This window comes from Stegastes partitus, unplaced genomic scaffold (genome assembly GCF_000690725.1).
Source record: "Stegastes partitus isolate 25-593 unplaced genomic scaffold, Stegastes_partitus-1.0.2 Scaffold3674, whole genome shotgun sequence".
In the NCBI taxonomy this organism is placed as follows: domain Eukaryota; kingdom Metazoa; phylum Chordata; class Actinopteri; family Pomacentridae; genus Stegastes; species Stegastes partitus.
Window position 1 is genome coordinate 1 of NW_007581405.1, and position 15,133 is coordinate 15,133.

A 15,133-nucleotide genomic window follows, 5' to 3' on the forward strand; every position below is an offset into this window, starting at 1 on the left:
CACTATATACTACATCCTGATGCGCTTTGAGGACATTGGGCTCGTAACTAGGCCACACTTGCTCCGATCTGCCCCAAACTCGACATGCCGGATCACAGTCCCGCCGTGCGCGAAGGCCAACAAGCGTAGGGCGAGGACCTGTCCATCGCCGTTTGCGGCTTTAGTTGAGTTTTATTTCTATAATCGCTTTAGAAATCCCCTTCTACTCCGTTTGCAGGATATTCTTTGCAGCTTCAAATCACTGCTGCTGCTGCTGATTTGACCACATTGTCTTTTCCTTTCTCCCTGATATCACAGTGATTCATTACGAAACAGCTGCACCAAAGTGATGGTGCTGCATTATTCACTACAGACGTCTGATTTTGCTCATGTGTTAACCACAGTGGACACCGGTTAACGTTTGATGCTTCACATGTGACCTATGAACTGAGACAGCAGAAATGTCTCATCATCATCATACCGCCGTCGACTCAGATAACACGACATAGTTTCAGGAGAAAAACCCTACAGAAGGGACGGCACATGCTTAAAAGATGAGTGGAGTGGATCTGATGATAATCTTCTTTTTAAAAATTATAAAACTAAGGTTAAGATTTTGAAAAATAAAAATATATATTTAGGATACGCTTGCTAGATTTTTCCCAGCTCTTCCAGTAACAAAATGTCATTTTTTAATAAAATATCTCAGCAACTTAAATTTATTTTCTCTATAAATACGAAGTCAGGGCCGTTTGTGCTACTTTTTGTTTTGCTTTTTTTTTAGAGACGTTTTATGTGATGAGTTTTATTTATCTTAATAAATTCACGTTTGCCTCAGGACACGTTTCTTTATTGAATATATCTGGATTTTGATCAGACAAAATGTGATATCGGAAGATGTCTTTCTGGCCTCAAGAAACTGTTAAACTTCACTATTTTCTATTTTTCAAGAAAACAATGTGCAGATTGATAGATAATGAATAATCACTAGTTGTAGCCCTGCTTATACCTGCATACCTGACTGTAGTTTCTATCATAAATATCATTATAGGGTCCATCCATCCATCATCTATCCACTGCTTAATCCTCACTAGGGTCGTGGGGAGCTGGAGTCTATCCCAGCTGACTCAGGGTGAAGGCAGGGGACACCCTGGACAGGTCACCAGTCTATCACAGGGCCACACTTAGAGACAGACAACCAAGCACACTCACATTCACACCTACAAACAATTTAGAATCACCAATTAACCTCAACATGTTTTTAGACTGTGTGGGAGGAAGCTGGAGAACCTGGAGAGAACCCACGCTGCACGGGGAGAACATGCAAACTCCACGCAGAAAGATTCTGGGTGTCCTCACTGGGACACGAACCAGCGTCGTTCTAGCTGCAAGGCGACGGTGCTAACCACCGCTCCACCTTGCAGCCCCATTATAGGCTCTTATTTTGAAATTAGTCAGGTCAATTTGTACAATAATGATATTGTAAGGCCTAAACCTTAACATTTACATTAGTCAAGCATATTTGTACAATAAAAAGAATTCCATGGTTTTAATCTTTACATTTAAATCATTCAGGTATATTTGTATTACACATAATGTTGTAGAGACTTGGCTTCAATGTTTAAATTACCCAGCATGCAATATAATATATATATAATGACTTGACATGTGTCCTCTGCCTGTTTGCATTGTTACTCAAAAACTCCTGCTCATTTGAATGTAAAATATATTAAAATACTGTTTTCATGTCACTTCCTTTTTCCTTTATGGTTGTAACATGATGGGGGCTCATCTAAGATAGGAACCGCCCCTCCCTCGTGGCTGATTGGACCCCTGACTCGTCCCCTGATCCAATCAAACTGCACCACACCTGGTTCAACATTACACCTGGTCCTGGCTGTGAGTTGGCGTCGGCAGCACTCATCTGTGCGTCTCCTTGTTTTTGTATATTCTGTGCCTGCTTGTGGTCGTCGTGTTCCGCAGGTACGTACGACTGACTGCGCCTATTAAAGAGTTTTGTATTAATTTGTGTATTTAAATCATTAAGCAGCCTGGAGCCTGAGCCAGACCGAGGTATCCACCACACCCATTCTCTTGAATTTCTGTTTGCTACACCCAGGCTTAGAATTTGAATTGAATGTTTACTTGGAAAGTCTTGGCACTGTTTGCTCTTTTAATTGATTTCTTTGGCTGATTTCACAACACCCACACACCTCATTTGTTAATTATATTTAAGGAGTAAACAACTGCACCCTGGGACACAACACTGCACCAGAACAAAAGTTTTCAAGTAGAAAAGAATTTAATCGGACACTTGTTCAGACTTCAGGCCTTGCAGGGGCATGCTTTTTTTTATTATTTAAGGGGGAGAATAAAAATAACAACAGAGAACAGGAAAGGTGATCATAAAGATGGAGCTTAATTCAAAACAACATCGTGACAGTTTGTCGAAGGGAGCTTAGGAGAAAGTTCGTGACTTGACACACACATTTCAAAACGTGGAAAATACCGATCAGTCGGTGAAAGATCTGCCGATGAAGTCTCGGGTTTTCTCTAAAACTTGACAAGTGATGAGACGACACACAATGAGAAATAAAAGGTTTTATAATCAGTCACCACCTCCACTTTGCGTGGAAATGCAAATATGTACCAGGTAAAGTACCTGACCCTCATGAAGGTTAAACCGCAACTGAAAAAGAAAAACAAGCTCTCTGTTTGAGACCAGTTCATTAGAATTAAAAAGAAAAAAAAGAAAGCATGATGTGAATGTAAATGCAAACATCTCAACATAATTTGAAAAGTCTGTACGAGTTTGAATCTTGTCTGTTGTTCTTTTAAACTGATCACATTTCAGCAATATTCGCCAGGACATCCTGGGGAACTTGGAAGATGTGCATCATTCATACATTACAGATAAATTAAAGGACAGGGTGACGTGTGTGAGTTTTTTTTGTTACTCAACTTGTACTTAGTGTTCTATTTGAAACAATGGTGTACAATGTGTTCTTTGAAATCAAACTGCCAATTTACTAAATGTGTTTATTAGCATTACAGCCTACCAATATTAAAAAAAAACAAAAGTGTGTGAATTAAATAATCAAATCTGTGCCGTATTAAAATAATGCCTTCAACACCAATTTGGGGATTTAAAGTGTACAAATAAGTGGTGTAACATTGCTTGTGGAGCAGTGTGTCCAATGTGCACATTATTTAATAGAAAACAAGACATCCCAGAACAAACAGACTCAAAGCGGTGGTGAGGTGATAAACTGGAAATTTGGAGGACTAGTTCAGTAACAGTGAACTGAAACAGTGAACTATGTTGGGATTGTAGGAAAGTTCTGCTCGCAAAGAAAACAACCCTTCTGTCAATTCTAGGGGAAAAAAATAAAATGTGTTTTTCAATTTTCATAAAGTCTAACTGACCTCCATTTGTTCCTCATGAGTCAGAGAATGATTGGACAAAACTGAAGGGAGCACCGTTGTGCTGCTAATGAAGGAAAAGGGTTTAAATACATTTTTCTACATCATATAGGTCCAATAACAATTAGCTACACAAACAACAGGTTCTGTTCACAGTCATGCGTCACGCTAACTGCTCCTCAACAAATCAACTATATTAAATCGATAATTCTACATGTGGGGGGCACAAAAACAAAGGGGACACATTAAAACCAAGGCAGGCTACATTAAATGCAGCTCAATGTTTTTTTTTTTTTCTTCCCCCCCTCTTTTGGTTTTAAACTGTTTGATAATTCTTGAAAAATCAGGGTTCATTTAAAGGTTTATACTCAAGACATCAATTGGATATATCCATGAATAAGAAAAAACACTTTTTAAAGGATTCTCAGTTACTGCACTTTGCCCCTGATGAGGAGGACACGACAACCGACATCACAAGATGCCGCCTCTGCAGAACATTTACACACATTTACACGTCAGGTCCAGGAGTCCTGCGTCCGACCCGTCCAGACGCAACGTCACGGATAACAAACAGACAACAACCATCTCTCGGGGAACAGTTTTGGACATGTGTCTTGTGCATTTAGGAGTCGGCTCTACACTAGCTCTATCTGTGGTAACATTGCATATCTCTCTCTGTCGGCAGCGGCAGCAGCAGCAGCACAGAGTCTGCGTGATTTTTCTCTTCTTTGTTGGTGCAACAGCGCTCTCTTCTGTCTGAACCTGAGTCTCCTTGACGGCTGAAGACACCCGATCGCTGCTTTAGGTCACAACACCGTGAGTCAAGCAAAAACCACTGACTGTAACCACACTGTACATATACATGGAGTGTATATATATTCATACCACAGAGGAAAACAGATCAAACTTTCCTCACCCCGCTCCCTCCCGCTCTGAGTGTTTCCCAACCTGACTCATGGTTTTCCATTGACGCTGCCGGCAGACGAGGAGTTCTTGTTGCGGCTCAGCCAGGACGGCAGGAGGCTGCGGGGCCTCAGCGGCCGGGCGGGGGCCTGCGCGAGGCGGACCATGCGCGGCGAACGCCACACCTTGATGGTGGAGTCGTCGCTGGCCGACAGCAGCAGCTCCTGGTCGGCGGGGCTGAACGCCACCGAGTTCACCACGTCGTCGTGGGCCAGTCGCGCCAGGCAGATGTTGTAGTGACGGTCCCAGATGTAGCCGTGCTTGTCTTCTGCCCCGCTGCAGGTGGGAGAGGAGTGGAAAAGTTAGGGAAGGAGTTCATTTCAACACTGTGCACGTTCATTGTTGAATTATCTGTCAATAACTTTCTCAATGATTTGGCCCACGGAACTATTTTTTTTTTTTTTAAAATGGCGACATTTCTAGAGCAAAAACTGATGTCTTGCTGATCAACAGCCCAAAGATATTTCCTTTACTATCAAATCAATCAAAGCAAAGCAGAAATTTTGCGTTTCAGAAATGGTTCTACAAACAAAAGTTTACATCCAGTTGTAAAGTAAGAGAAGTCAGCAGCTGTAGGCAGTTGTAATCACTCAAAAGAGGTTCAGAGGCCATGACACGAAGAAAATCTGATTAACACAGCTTTCTACATCACCATAACCGATATTTAATAAATCAATGAAAGAATCTAAATCATCATTGTTTTTTGAGACAAAGCAAAACACGGCAGTTTCAAGGATTTCATCTTAGAATAAGACTCATTGAAAACTGTTATAATAATAAACGGTCTTCATAAGTTTATGTAAATTTTTCATTTTTGGAAAAGGATTTTATATTTCAAGCAAAAATGTCTATCTTTATATATATTCATAATTTGTGCTATAAAACTTTCAGGCATATTAGAGCTGGTTCGAGCAGAAATTGTTCTAGAATGTGTTGATTTCTGTTAGAACATCTGAAGGTCATCAGGCCTATTTTTAGTATTCTAAACAATATTCAATCTAACACCAGGTGTTGTTTATTACCAACTATTTATATTCCACCACAGTGAAATACGATCATGAATGAAGGCTTGATATTGTCATGCGAAGCTTCACATACGCGCTGATTTAAGTTGGTCTTTTGTCTGGTCGGTCTATTATGTTCGTAGTCTTACATTCAAACACTTGGTTCTTACAAATCTTACAGGTGCTTTAGGTTCTTTTCCAAAACCCTGTAAATCATTATTAGGTACTTCTCAAGACACCAGCAGTCAGCTGTTTTGACTCATTTGGACATTTTCCAGTTTTCACTGTCATTCAACAGCTAAAAATCCCCCAAAACTCTGAAACAGCAGCATTACTCCGAGTAAACGATACCACCGACCAGGCAAGTGTTTTATTTTTACATATATATGTATATAAAGTAGGTGAATAATATACAGGATATTTTAGCAGGTGGATCAGTTTTAAACTGAAAGTAGTTTTGGGTGGAATATCTTCAGAAATGTGTTCTGAACACTGAACAGATTCATCGTTCCTCGTTGTCTGAAAGAATCATGTAATTTTTATCTCCTTGTTTTTGTTTTTCTCACATTTATGACTAAGCAGGTCCTGAGCATGAAGTTAGAAAACCCCTAAATGACACCTCAGTGTCTGAAAGTGCCATCTCCAGTCACACTAACTACAGCTTAGCACTGTGTTAGATTTATGTGCCCACAGCAACACTGCTGCGAAAAATGAACGTCATATGTTCAAAAACGAGAATCGTGATGCTTATTTCTACAAAATATGCCAGTATGGAAACAGAAATTTCACTACGTCATGGGCAGTCAAATAGTGAACAGATCTACTACCACTGCGGTATCAGTTCCATTTTCATAGATGACCACCAAATACCAAACGCGGGAAAATGCAAAGTGAAAGCTGCGTCTGAGAGGGAAAATATTGTTTGGAAAAAGAACAAACCTGGCAACAAAGTCTCTGCTGACATCGAGGAAGATGAAGAAGCACTCATCGTTAGGCGTGAAGGCTCGGTGAGCACGTAGACTTCTTCTCTCCTCTCTCAAACTCTTCAGGTCGATGACGTGCAGATCTATCTCCTCGGCAATCGGAGGCGGAGACATGGGGTCGGAGATCACGCATCCGGCCGGCCAAGCTCGACTATTCACATACAGGTATCTGAAAAACGGCAGAAGTGAAGTTTGTCATAACTTATCTGCAGAGTTGACACATGATGTTACATCAGTTCACAGACACTGATGTCTGAGTTAAGGTCTGTTTACAAGACTTTTAGGGTTCTGAAAATATAGCAAAAACTAGAGCTGAATCAATCCTAGAGTTTAGCTATTTTATATATTATCTGATAATATTTACATATACACACATGTATGTATGTTAAGCTCTCTGCAGACATAACATTTACGTATGTACCATTTCTAACTTCATCAGTCTGGTAAAGTGACTGCATTCTGTCACTCAGACATAAGCCACATTTCCGTTGATTCCCTTCACGGCTTTATTCACACATACTCACCACAGTGGCAGAGACGGCCACGGTGACATTTGTCATGAATGCAACGCCAGATTGGACGGTACATCAAGTGATCTCTAATACCCAGTAATGCACCAATAAACAAAAGACTAAATCTAAACTTACACCAGGCTTATCAAATTGATCAAATAACTAACTGCCTCGTTTATTTATGACTTTCTGAATCGCCAAAAATTCTGTCTCGGTGTGGTGATATTCTAACTACTACTTTAAAAGCAGTAATATAAAAATATCACAACAGCTGTGATGAAGCTCAGAACTCCACCCCATTCAGACACAATCGCATACGTGTGCCTTGTTGTGTTTACCTGTGGTCTGGTGAAAGGCCCATACCGATGATGTGGCCGTGGATGTCAATAACATGGTCCAGGGAATCGAAAAACTCATCCGAACTCCGCTCTTCCCCAAGTACAGGACCAGAAGTGGTCATTTGGTCGGGCTTGATTCGCTTAATGCCTAGAAAACAAGTGCAACGACAACATTTTAAGGATGTGCTGCAGTGTGTTATATCTGCAAGCTTTAGTTTCATTGCAGCACTTTGTAAACAATCGTACCTATCTGGTGAGGAGAGTATGTAAGGCTGCCGGTGGTGAAGAGTAAATAAGTTTTGTCCTCTCCCTCGTTGGGCTCAGAAGGCTCTATGAGGCCGGAGTCAGGGGCCTTTGTGTGGGCTCTGCCCATCATCTGAGCCACCTGGGTCTCAATCTCCAGCTCCGTCTGACCCACATTTTTACAACTCTGAGTGGAAGAAAGAAAAAGCACAAAAAAAGTAGAATGAAGAATAAGATTACCTTAAAAACACTGAGCAAAATGCCGGAGTTTCAAACCCATCTTGCCTGTAAAACGTGTTCCAGGCCTGAGATGGTGGGTTGAGGGAGGCGGGCAGACGTTAGGCTGCGACTCTTGGCTTCCCTCTGACACTCCTCGTCCTCCTCCTCCTCTTCCTCCTCCTCCTCTTCACTGCCGGAGGTTCCCAGGTCAAAGAGGAGAGGCTGGTGGTGGTGCTGCTGCTGTCCTTTCTGCCTCCGAGTCTGAGACTGCGCCTCGTAGTCCAGCAGCAAGTCCGGGTTGTCGTGGCGACGACAGTGGGCCACCATCACTGTGCGAATGGTGCTGGCGTTAATGTTCTGGATCTTGAAAAGGCGCTTGACCACGTTGACGTTCTCCGATTCAATATCCTGTCGGAGAAAAGGGAAGAGAAGAGAGGAGACATTGTTGTGTATTGAAAATGTGTTGTGTCCTGTTTCACACTACATTATTCCCCCACTGCACTCTGTTCAGCATTTTGAATGACGTGTCCAGCTGGGCCTCACCTGGAAGGCTTTATTGAGCCAAAGCACAGAGCAGGACGTCATGTTGCCGATCCAGTGTAGGTTCCCAGAGATCAGATGGGTCTCATTCAGCCAGCAGCCAAACACATCATATGGCTTGTTTCTAACCCGTGACAACAGCGTGTAATTTTCTGTAGTTGCGCATCAAATGAGGAAAGTCAGAGCCATGGAAACACACATTAATGAAGAAATATACAGAAACTCTTTGTTGGGGAAGTTGCTTTGAATACTGCAGTGAGACTCAGAATTACAATTAAACAAAAGTGTATGTTTTCATTTAATACAGACCATCTAACGGACTTCTGGAAAACAATGTAGTCACTTCTGGTGCATGTTTTGCTCAATGTCAGCAACCAAAATAGATGATGATCATTCTTGAATATAACCTATTGTTCACATTTACCTGCATCAGCCTTGTTTGTGCACAACTGTGTAACCTTGAACCAAATTAAAATCCTGCTGCATTTACCTGTAACGCCTGCAGTGTGGCACAAGAGACTCCTAACTAATGTGAAACCTAAAAATAACTGAACTTGGAGAGACAACAACAGGAAACGATTACACTTTTTTTTTTTTGTTCCTACCCAGACTAAAAACAGCGATTTCCCCAGAAGACGAGTGCGGGCCCAGGTAGACGCCAGACACAAGCAGCAGGCTGTCGTCAGCGTTGAACTGGGAGAACTGGGTGTAGCCCCAGTTAAACTGCCGCATGCTGGAGCTGTGCACCAGCGAGATATTACCATCTGGGCGCTCAGTGTCCCACAGCTGTACACAAGAAGGAGCAGAAGGACAGTTTTGGAAATAAGTAAGCAGATGATGAGGAAGATGGCAGCTGTTGGTAATAATAGGAACTTTATACTGAAATGATCTGGAAGAAAAATAATATTAACGAACAAGCAGGACTCTATAAGGACTTAATAAAAATGCCCCCAAGACTCTACTATGCATGCTTTAATTTCACCCTATTTTTGTAGCTAGTTTTTGCCAAATTGTTGACTGTTATTAATGTTTTTATCTACCCTAACCCCGCCTAGTGCTGCTGCTTCCCCAGATACACTCAACCACCAAAGCAAGCTCTAACATTTTAAACCAAAAATATAACCAAAATAAGATATATTACAAAGGGTAAAACACCTAATAGATGTGTAAAAACACAGTAAATAAGAATAGAAATTGTCAAAAAGAAAACTATTGCTTTGGCCCTGAAATATGTGCTTTAAAGCAGGTGCAGCAACCCAAAGGTAAAGTAAGGCTGTACTGTTTGGTAAGGGCCTCAACACTGAACACACTCACCTGTCACACAGATACTAATGAAAGCAACCTCAATCCTTTTCTGATGTTTACCTTAACAGTGCAGTCTTTGGAGCAGGAGGAGAACCTGTGGCCCCTATGAGAGAAAGCCAGGTGGAGGACCTGGTCGCTGTGCTCTCTCAGAGTCTGCACCTCCACACATGGGATACAGTCGAACAGACGTTTGAACTCCCTGTACCACGACACAGCCGCTGCACACACACAAGCAAGATGTGGAATTAGTGTTTCTGTGAGGACTAATTGCGGAGTTGAATTCAAGCACTAACACGTATACGACGACAAACATGAACCTGGGTGTCGGGGGACGCAGCGTGGTATGCGGTAGTAGCTGTAGAACAGCTCGCGCCACAGGAACTCATCTCTGGAGACAGCAAGCCATTGTCTGCAGGTCAGACCGGCTCTCAGCACAGCATCGTGGGGCAGACGCAGGAAGATCTCCAACACCAGGCTGTCTGGCAGAGCTGGGCCCCACTCCATCCTAACATCCTGAGTGACACATACACACCTTAAGTAGAGTGCTGGGAAAAAGCTGTAAAGAATGCTTTCAAGAACAACGTCATTTTTTGTTTCCAAGTAAGGTAGGTTGTTCCAGACTGTCTGTCTCAGTTGCTTCTCTCACTCCCTGTTCCTGTTGTTGCTGAACGTAGATTCTGGTTGTGTGTTACAAAATGAGCCAATCAGGTGGTAATGTATGGAAACATACAGAATAGTAGCATAAGCTGACAATGAAAATACAAAAACCTTACTCTCATCATTATTGGAATATAGCTACATAGCATATTTTTGGCATCTGAAAATGTTCTGTTGATAGCAAATGCTGGTTTCCTGTGTAGGAGTATTCAAGCTGGCGAACAGTTTGTTACACTGTATAGTGACGGTTCAAGGTTAACCAGAGCCTCCACTAGAGGGGACTGTTATGTTACATTTCCATTGACAACATTTGGGCAAAACTGCTTTTCACTTCAGCCAGCTTGGACGTGGAATTCCCTACTTGACTATGACAAAAGTACAATACTTTTAAACATCCATCCATGATCTATACACTGCTTAATCCTCACTAGGGTCGTGGGGGGCTGGAGTCTATCCCAGCTGGACTCAGGGTGAAGGCAGGGGACACCCTGGACAGGTCACCAGTCTATCACAGGGCTACACTTAGAGACAGACAACCAAGCACACTCACAGTCACAGCTACGGACAATTTAGAATCACCAATTAACCTCAACATGTTTTAGGACTGTGTGGGAGGAAGCCGGAGAACCTGGAGAGAACCCACGCTGCACGGGGAGAACATGCAAACTCCATGCAGACATGAAGTGGTGACCTTCTTGCTGCGAGGCAACAGTGCTACCAACTGCGCCACCCTGCAGCCCCACTTTTTTAATGGCTGACAGATACTCCTGCTTGAAATAACTCAGTTAAGAGACACTGGATGTAGCAGCAGTGGTGCTTAGCGTCTGGTCATTCAGTCCTGATAAACAGTCTGTGTTCAGCAGTGATGGGATTGCTGATAGTACGTGTGTTTCAGTTAATTGCTTTTGGTGTCTGTTTTTTTCCTCCAGAGTGTGTGATTTGGATTTACTACAAGTGAATGTTATCTATTATCTCTTTAAGCAGCGCATCACTAGTGGCCTCCGCCCAGGGAAAATGAGCCGTTAGCCAGCTCTTCAGCTTTCAGCTGTATCTGGTACAATACTTGCATTGTACAGTCAGCAGCATCACACATAAATTCTCTGTCATCAAAGCATATTATGTGAAACGTTACAACCCAAGAGTCCATGTTGTTATGGGCGCACCATTCAATCAAACGGAAATGTTAAGGTTCGCCTAAAATCCATCTTACATATTTGATATCTTTATTAAATTCTGAGTCTCCACTAGATAATAAAATAATCCTTTGAAAGCCACACGTACACAACTGTAAAAACTGGTCGACCAAAGAGCTGAGTTGTAGTTAGAGATCAAAGCATACAGTATGTGTGACCTTAACTCCTACTCTGACTCCAGTCACTTGAGACGTGGCTCAAATCATACACAGTTTGACAATATTCATGTCACACTCTGACGCTACGGCATCAGATTTCTTGGTTTATTCAACCCCAGCTTGCTGTCATCAGTGGCAAACAAATCTTTACAAAAAAAACACTGAAAATGTACCACAAAAGAGCAAACTATCCAAGAATCCTGTCAGCATGCAGCATTATTTAACCCTGTGCACCCATAAATAACTTGGGGCTCCCTCTCTAATGGGACTAACTTGAGGCTAACAGCTGTCACAACGCAAACACTGCCATGCTGTCAGAACAGTCCATTTAAGACACTTTCACCATGTTGAGCATGTCAGTGAATCTGCAGTTCCCCTGTTAGCTTAAATGTACATTATTCTCCAAGCTGTAAGAGAGAAAAAGGCAGCATGACAAACAAATGACACATTTAGTTCCTCGTCAGAGAGCCACTGCTGGAACAGAGCCATGTTAGCGTGGCAACTCCTCACTTACAAGATAACAAAAAAAGTAGTGAAAAATGAGGAGTTTCATGCAATTTGAATTTTATATAAGAAATATTCGTCACCGTCTGTAACTCCTTACTAAAATTACTCAGCTGTTCTTTGCTGAGCCGCACCGTCGTGTGAAGATGACCTAACATGGACATTTTTCGCTGTGCGTAAAAAAAAAACATAAGTCGCTGTGTTGTCACTGAAAGCACACAGGTTTCGTCTCACTGCTTAAAAACCGACACGCTAATCAGTCAAATATCTGATAACTACAGCATGTTTGTATGTTTTTCAATCAAAATCAATGACAGGTTCAGTTTACAGCTACGCTACACAGAGATGTCTGTCAAGCTAGCGGTAAGCTAGCTAACTTGTTACCAAGACAGCTAGCTGTTAGCTGTTATTTGTTTTCAACTTTTAGCTGCACCTGACGACGCTTAAATTGGACAGCAGGCTGTTATTTTCAGAAACTAAAGCTTTCGTTGCACGAGTTAACTAGCTTGGCTTCGTACAAAGCAGATGACAAACTGTGACCCACCTGCTGGATCAAAGTATGTTGGAGAGAAAAATCAAACTGCTAGCCAGCGCTAACGGCTAGCTACTGAAAAATGACAACAATCCTCCAGCAGCGGTGAAGCGGCAAGGCTCGACTAACAGATAACAGAGTCATCATCGCGACAGCAAGGCCAACTCAATCGATTCAAGACTTAAGATATAAAGTGTAGAAAGGTTAACGTTCATTTTCTGTTTCTTTGACCTTTTTTCGTGTACATTAATTTTAGATATTGTACTTCTCCACACAAAATATAGGGTCTGAAACACTCCCTTTGATTCCCCCTCCTGATCACTAGATACAGTCAAATTTAAGTCTTTGTTGGTTGACAATGGCCTTGAAATCAGTTTACTGGTCAGGAAAATCTAAAGAACTGGTTTTGAGGTAAGATAGTGACAGTACAAAATAAGCCTCTGTGTTTTTCTGACAATACAAATATAGTGTTTACATGAGCGACATATAGAGTGTTATGCATTAACTTTAAAAAGAAAGTAACGAACGCTTTCTATGTAATATATAAAAGTGTAAGAGGAGAACAAAAAGAAAACACTGCAGCAATGACTTTTCATTTGATGTAGCCTTACTTCAACTTTATACTGACACGGTCACGACTGAGTGCAGATTGAGAAGAAGATGCTGAAATTTTAATAAACCCACAAGCACATAATCATTTTATTAATTTACTTCTCTGAGTGAATACTCCTTCCTAAAACCTACAAATATGCTTCAGTTGTTGCACTCTGATGCCAGCTGGTGTCATACTCATGATCAACATATGATTGTTATAATTATGGATTGTATAAAAAGATAACTAACATTTATTTATACGTTGTTTTGATCTTAATATCATTTTGTTTTCATGTCCATGAAGTAAACACTAAATGGGAAAATAAGTAATATATTTCTTACAATGTGTAAGAGTGTGGAGGCTCTGGGTCGAGTGACACCATAATGAGCATCAGTCACTGGAGAACCTGAGCCTCTGTGACTGTAAAATGCTGTGTCATTGGCTCGTAGAGTCATTGTACACATAACGCTGGCCGCTGACCAGGTACAACGGAGCTGCACTTCAAGACCAACTCGAAAAGAAAAAACTAAATAAAGTGGAACGATGCTGTGATGGATATTCTCTGGTAAGTTTTTAAACCAATTCATAGCAAGTCTTTGACAGACAACGTCACAGCAAATATGTTTCATCGTTGTTCACTTTGTTTAAGTGTATAATGATGTTTATTTTCCCTTGGACAACCTTATTCCTTCATTGTTGTTGTTAATGAAGTAAAGACTTAGAACATGAAAATGCAGTGTAGGCTAGTGTGTAAAACAGAGTGTGTTAAACCTGATAGGGATGGGATCAGGTTACCTGCTACTACTTTATTCCAGCACTAAAGGTTACCCAGCATCGTGGTTGATACTACAAACAGATAACAGTAAACTATTCCTCCTTCTTCCTTCAGCCCTGTACAATGCTGCCAACTGGGTAGTTTCTTGCTGTGGCTCTTCGGGGACGGAGATAACATCATCAGAGAAATCAGAGAAAACATTCAAGTGTAAAGGTGCTCCTCATTGACTGAAATGATGCCATTTTTAAAATAATAACTTGCAGAGATCTCATGAATAAGCTGTTTTGTTTTCCTCACCGTGCAGGGCAGAATGTGTGGACAGTCTGTAATGATGCAACACCATCCAGTCCCAAACCTCCATAAGTCCTCCCTGCAGCGTGGACAGACAAGACAGACAGCTGATCTGCTCACAGCGTGTTAACATCTGCTTTGCCTCAACTCTGTGCTGCTCTGTACTTGTTCTAATGATGACTTGTCTGAAAACTCCTCTTTGGGAAGCCGGATGATGTCTGACAGCTGACGAGTGCAGCAGTGGCTCTACTCTATCCGACATTCACTGTAATGTTTTCAGCACATCCTGCTGATCCAGTGACTTAAATAAAGGACTGATGAGCATTTGAGTGTCTGAGTGAGGAATTCAGTGTCTCCTCAAGGGAGCTTTGCTTTTCTGTCATTAATCTCTTTTTTCCTGAGTGTCTGGTGCCATCATGTGGAGAAAAAAAATAACGAAAGAAATGGTGTGTTAATTGCTACAAGAAACAGTGGTGGAATGTAACTTAGTACTTCTAAGTACAAACTTGAGAAACTTGAACTTTACTTGAGTCTTTTGATTATACTTTATTTCCACTATTGTACTTTTAACTTCATTACATTTATCCGACAGATTTAGTTACTTTAAAAAAAATGAATTTTTTTAAAGAAAAAACTGAACAACATCTAAAACAAGATGCTTTGTTATAAATGAAACTACCCAACAGTCGATTGTTCAATGAGTGAATTTACAGGAATAACAGAGCACTTTTTGGATTTTTTTTGTTTCAAACTGAATAGATAGATACCTACAAAGATACGATACGATACGATGCGATATGATACGATACGAGATACGATACGCTAAGATACGCTACGATACGATACGATACGATACGATACGATACGATACGATACGATAAGGTAAGACAAGATAAGATACAATATGATAGGATACGAT

The 15,133-nt window shown here is 41.4% G+C and overlaps 1 protein-coding gene and 1 long non-coding RNA gene across 3 annotated transcripts; one reads left to right on the forward strand and one right to left on the reverse strand.

Annotated features, from left to right (window-relative positions):
- Positions 1–2,296: 2,296 nt before the first annotated feature.
- fbxw5 (F-box and WD repeat domain containing 5) lies at positions 2,297–12,568 on the reverse strand. Of its 2 annotated transcripts, XM_008306493.1 has the most exons (10): positions 12,566–12,568; positions 9,827–10,022; positions 9,570–9,727; positions 8,810–8,990; positions 8,208–8,356; positions 7,731–8,072; positions 7,449–7,632; positions 7,203–7,350; positions 6,309–6,521; positions 2,297–4,641 (listed from the first exon to the last, which is right to left on the reverse strand). In XM_008306493.1, exons 2-10 carry the CDS (start codon positions 10,011–10,013, stop codon positions 4,356–4,358), a joined length of 1,848 nt encoding a protein of 615 aa, XP_008304715.1. In that variant the 5' UTR covers positions 10,014–10,022; positions 12,566–12,568; the 3' UTR covers positions 2,297–4,355. The 2 variants fall into 2 exon arrangements, with proteins under 2 accessions (XP_008304715.1, XP_008304714.1); XM_008306492.1 differs by lacking the exon at positions 12,566–12,568 and having other exon boundaries at positions 9,827–10,560.
- Positions 12,569–13,621: 1,053 nt separating this feature from the next.
- On the forward strand, positions 13,622–14,538 carry LOC103376125 (uncharacterized). The gene is made up of 3 exons (XR_521284.1): positions 13,622–13,713; positions 14,038–14,136; positions 14,228–14,538. It is a non-coding gene; the product is annotated as an uncharacterized LOC103376125 (long non-coding RNA).
- The last annotated feature ends 595 nt before the right edge of the window (positions 14,539–15,133 follow it).

Excerpts from the sequence above, each read along its gene's own strand:
- fbxw5 (XM_008306493.1), bottom strand. The coding sequence starts at position 10,013 with ATGGAGTGGGGCCCAGCTCTGCCAGACAGCCTGGTGTTGGAGATCTTC. Across the intron at positions 9,728-9,826 it reads CTGCGTCCCCCGACACCCAG|CGGCTGTGTCGTGGTACAGG; the intron begins GTTCATGTTTGT and ends GTGTGTGTGCAG. Across the intron at positions 8,991-9,569 it reads CCAAAGACTGCACTGTTAAG|CTGTGGGACACTGAGCGCCC; the intron begins GTAAACATCAGA and ends TCTTGTGTACAG.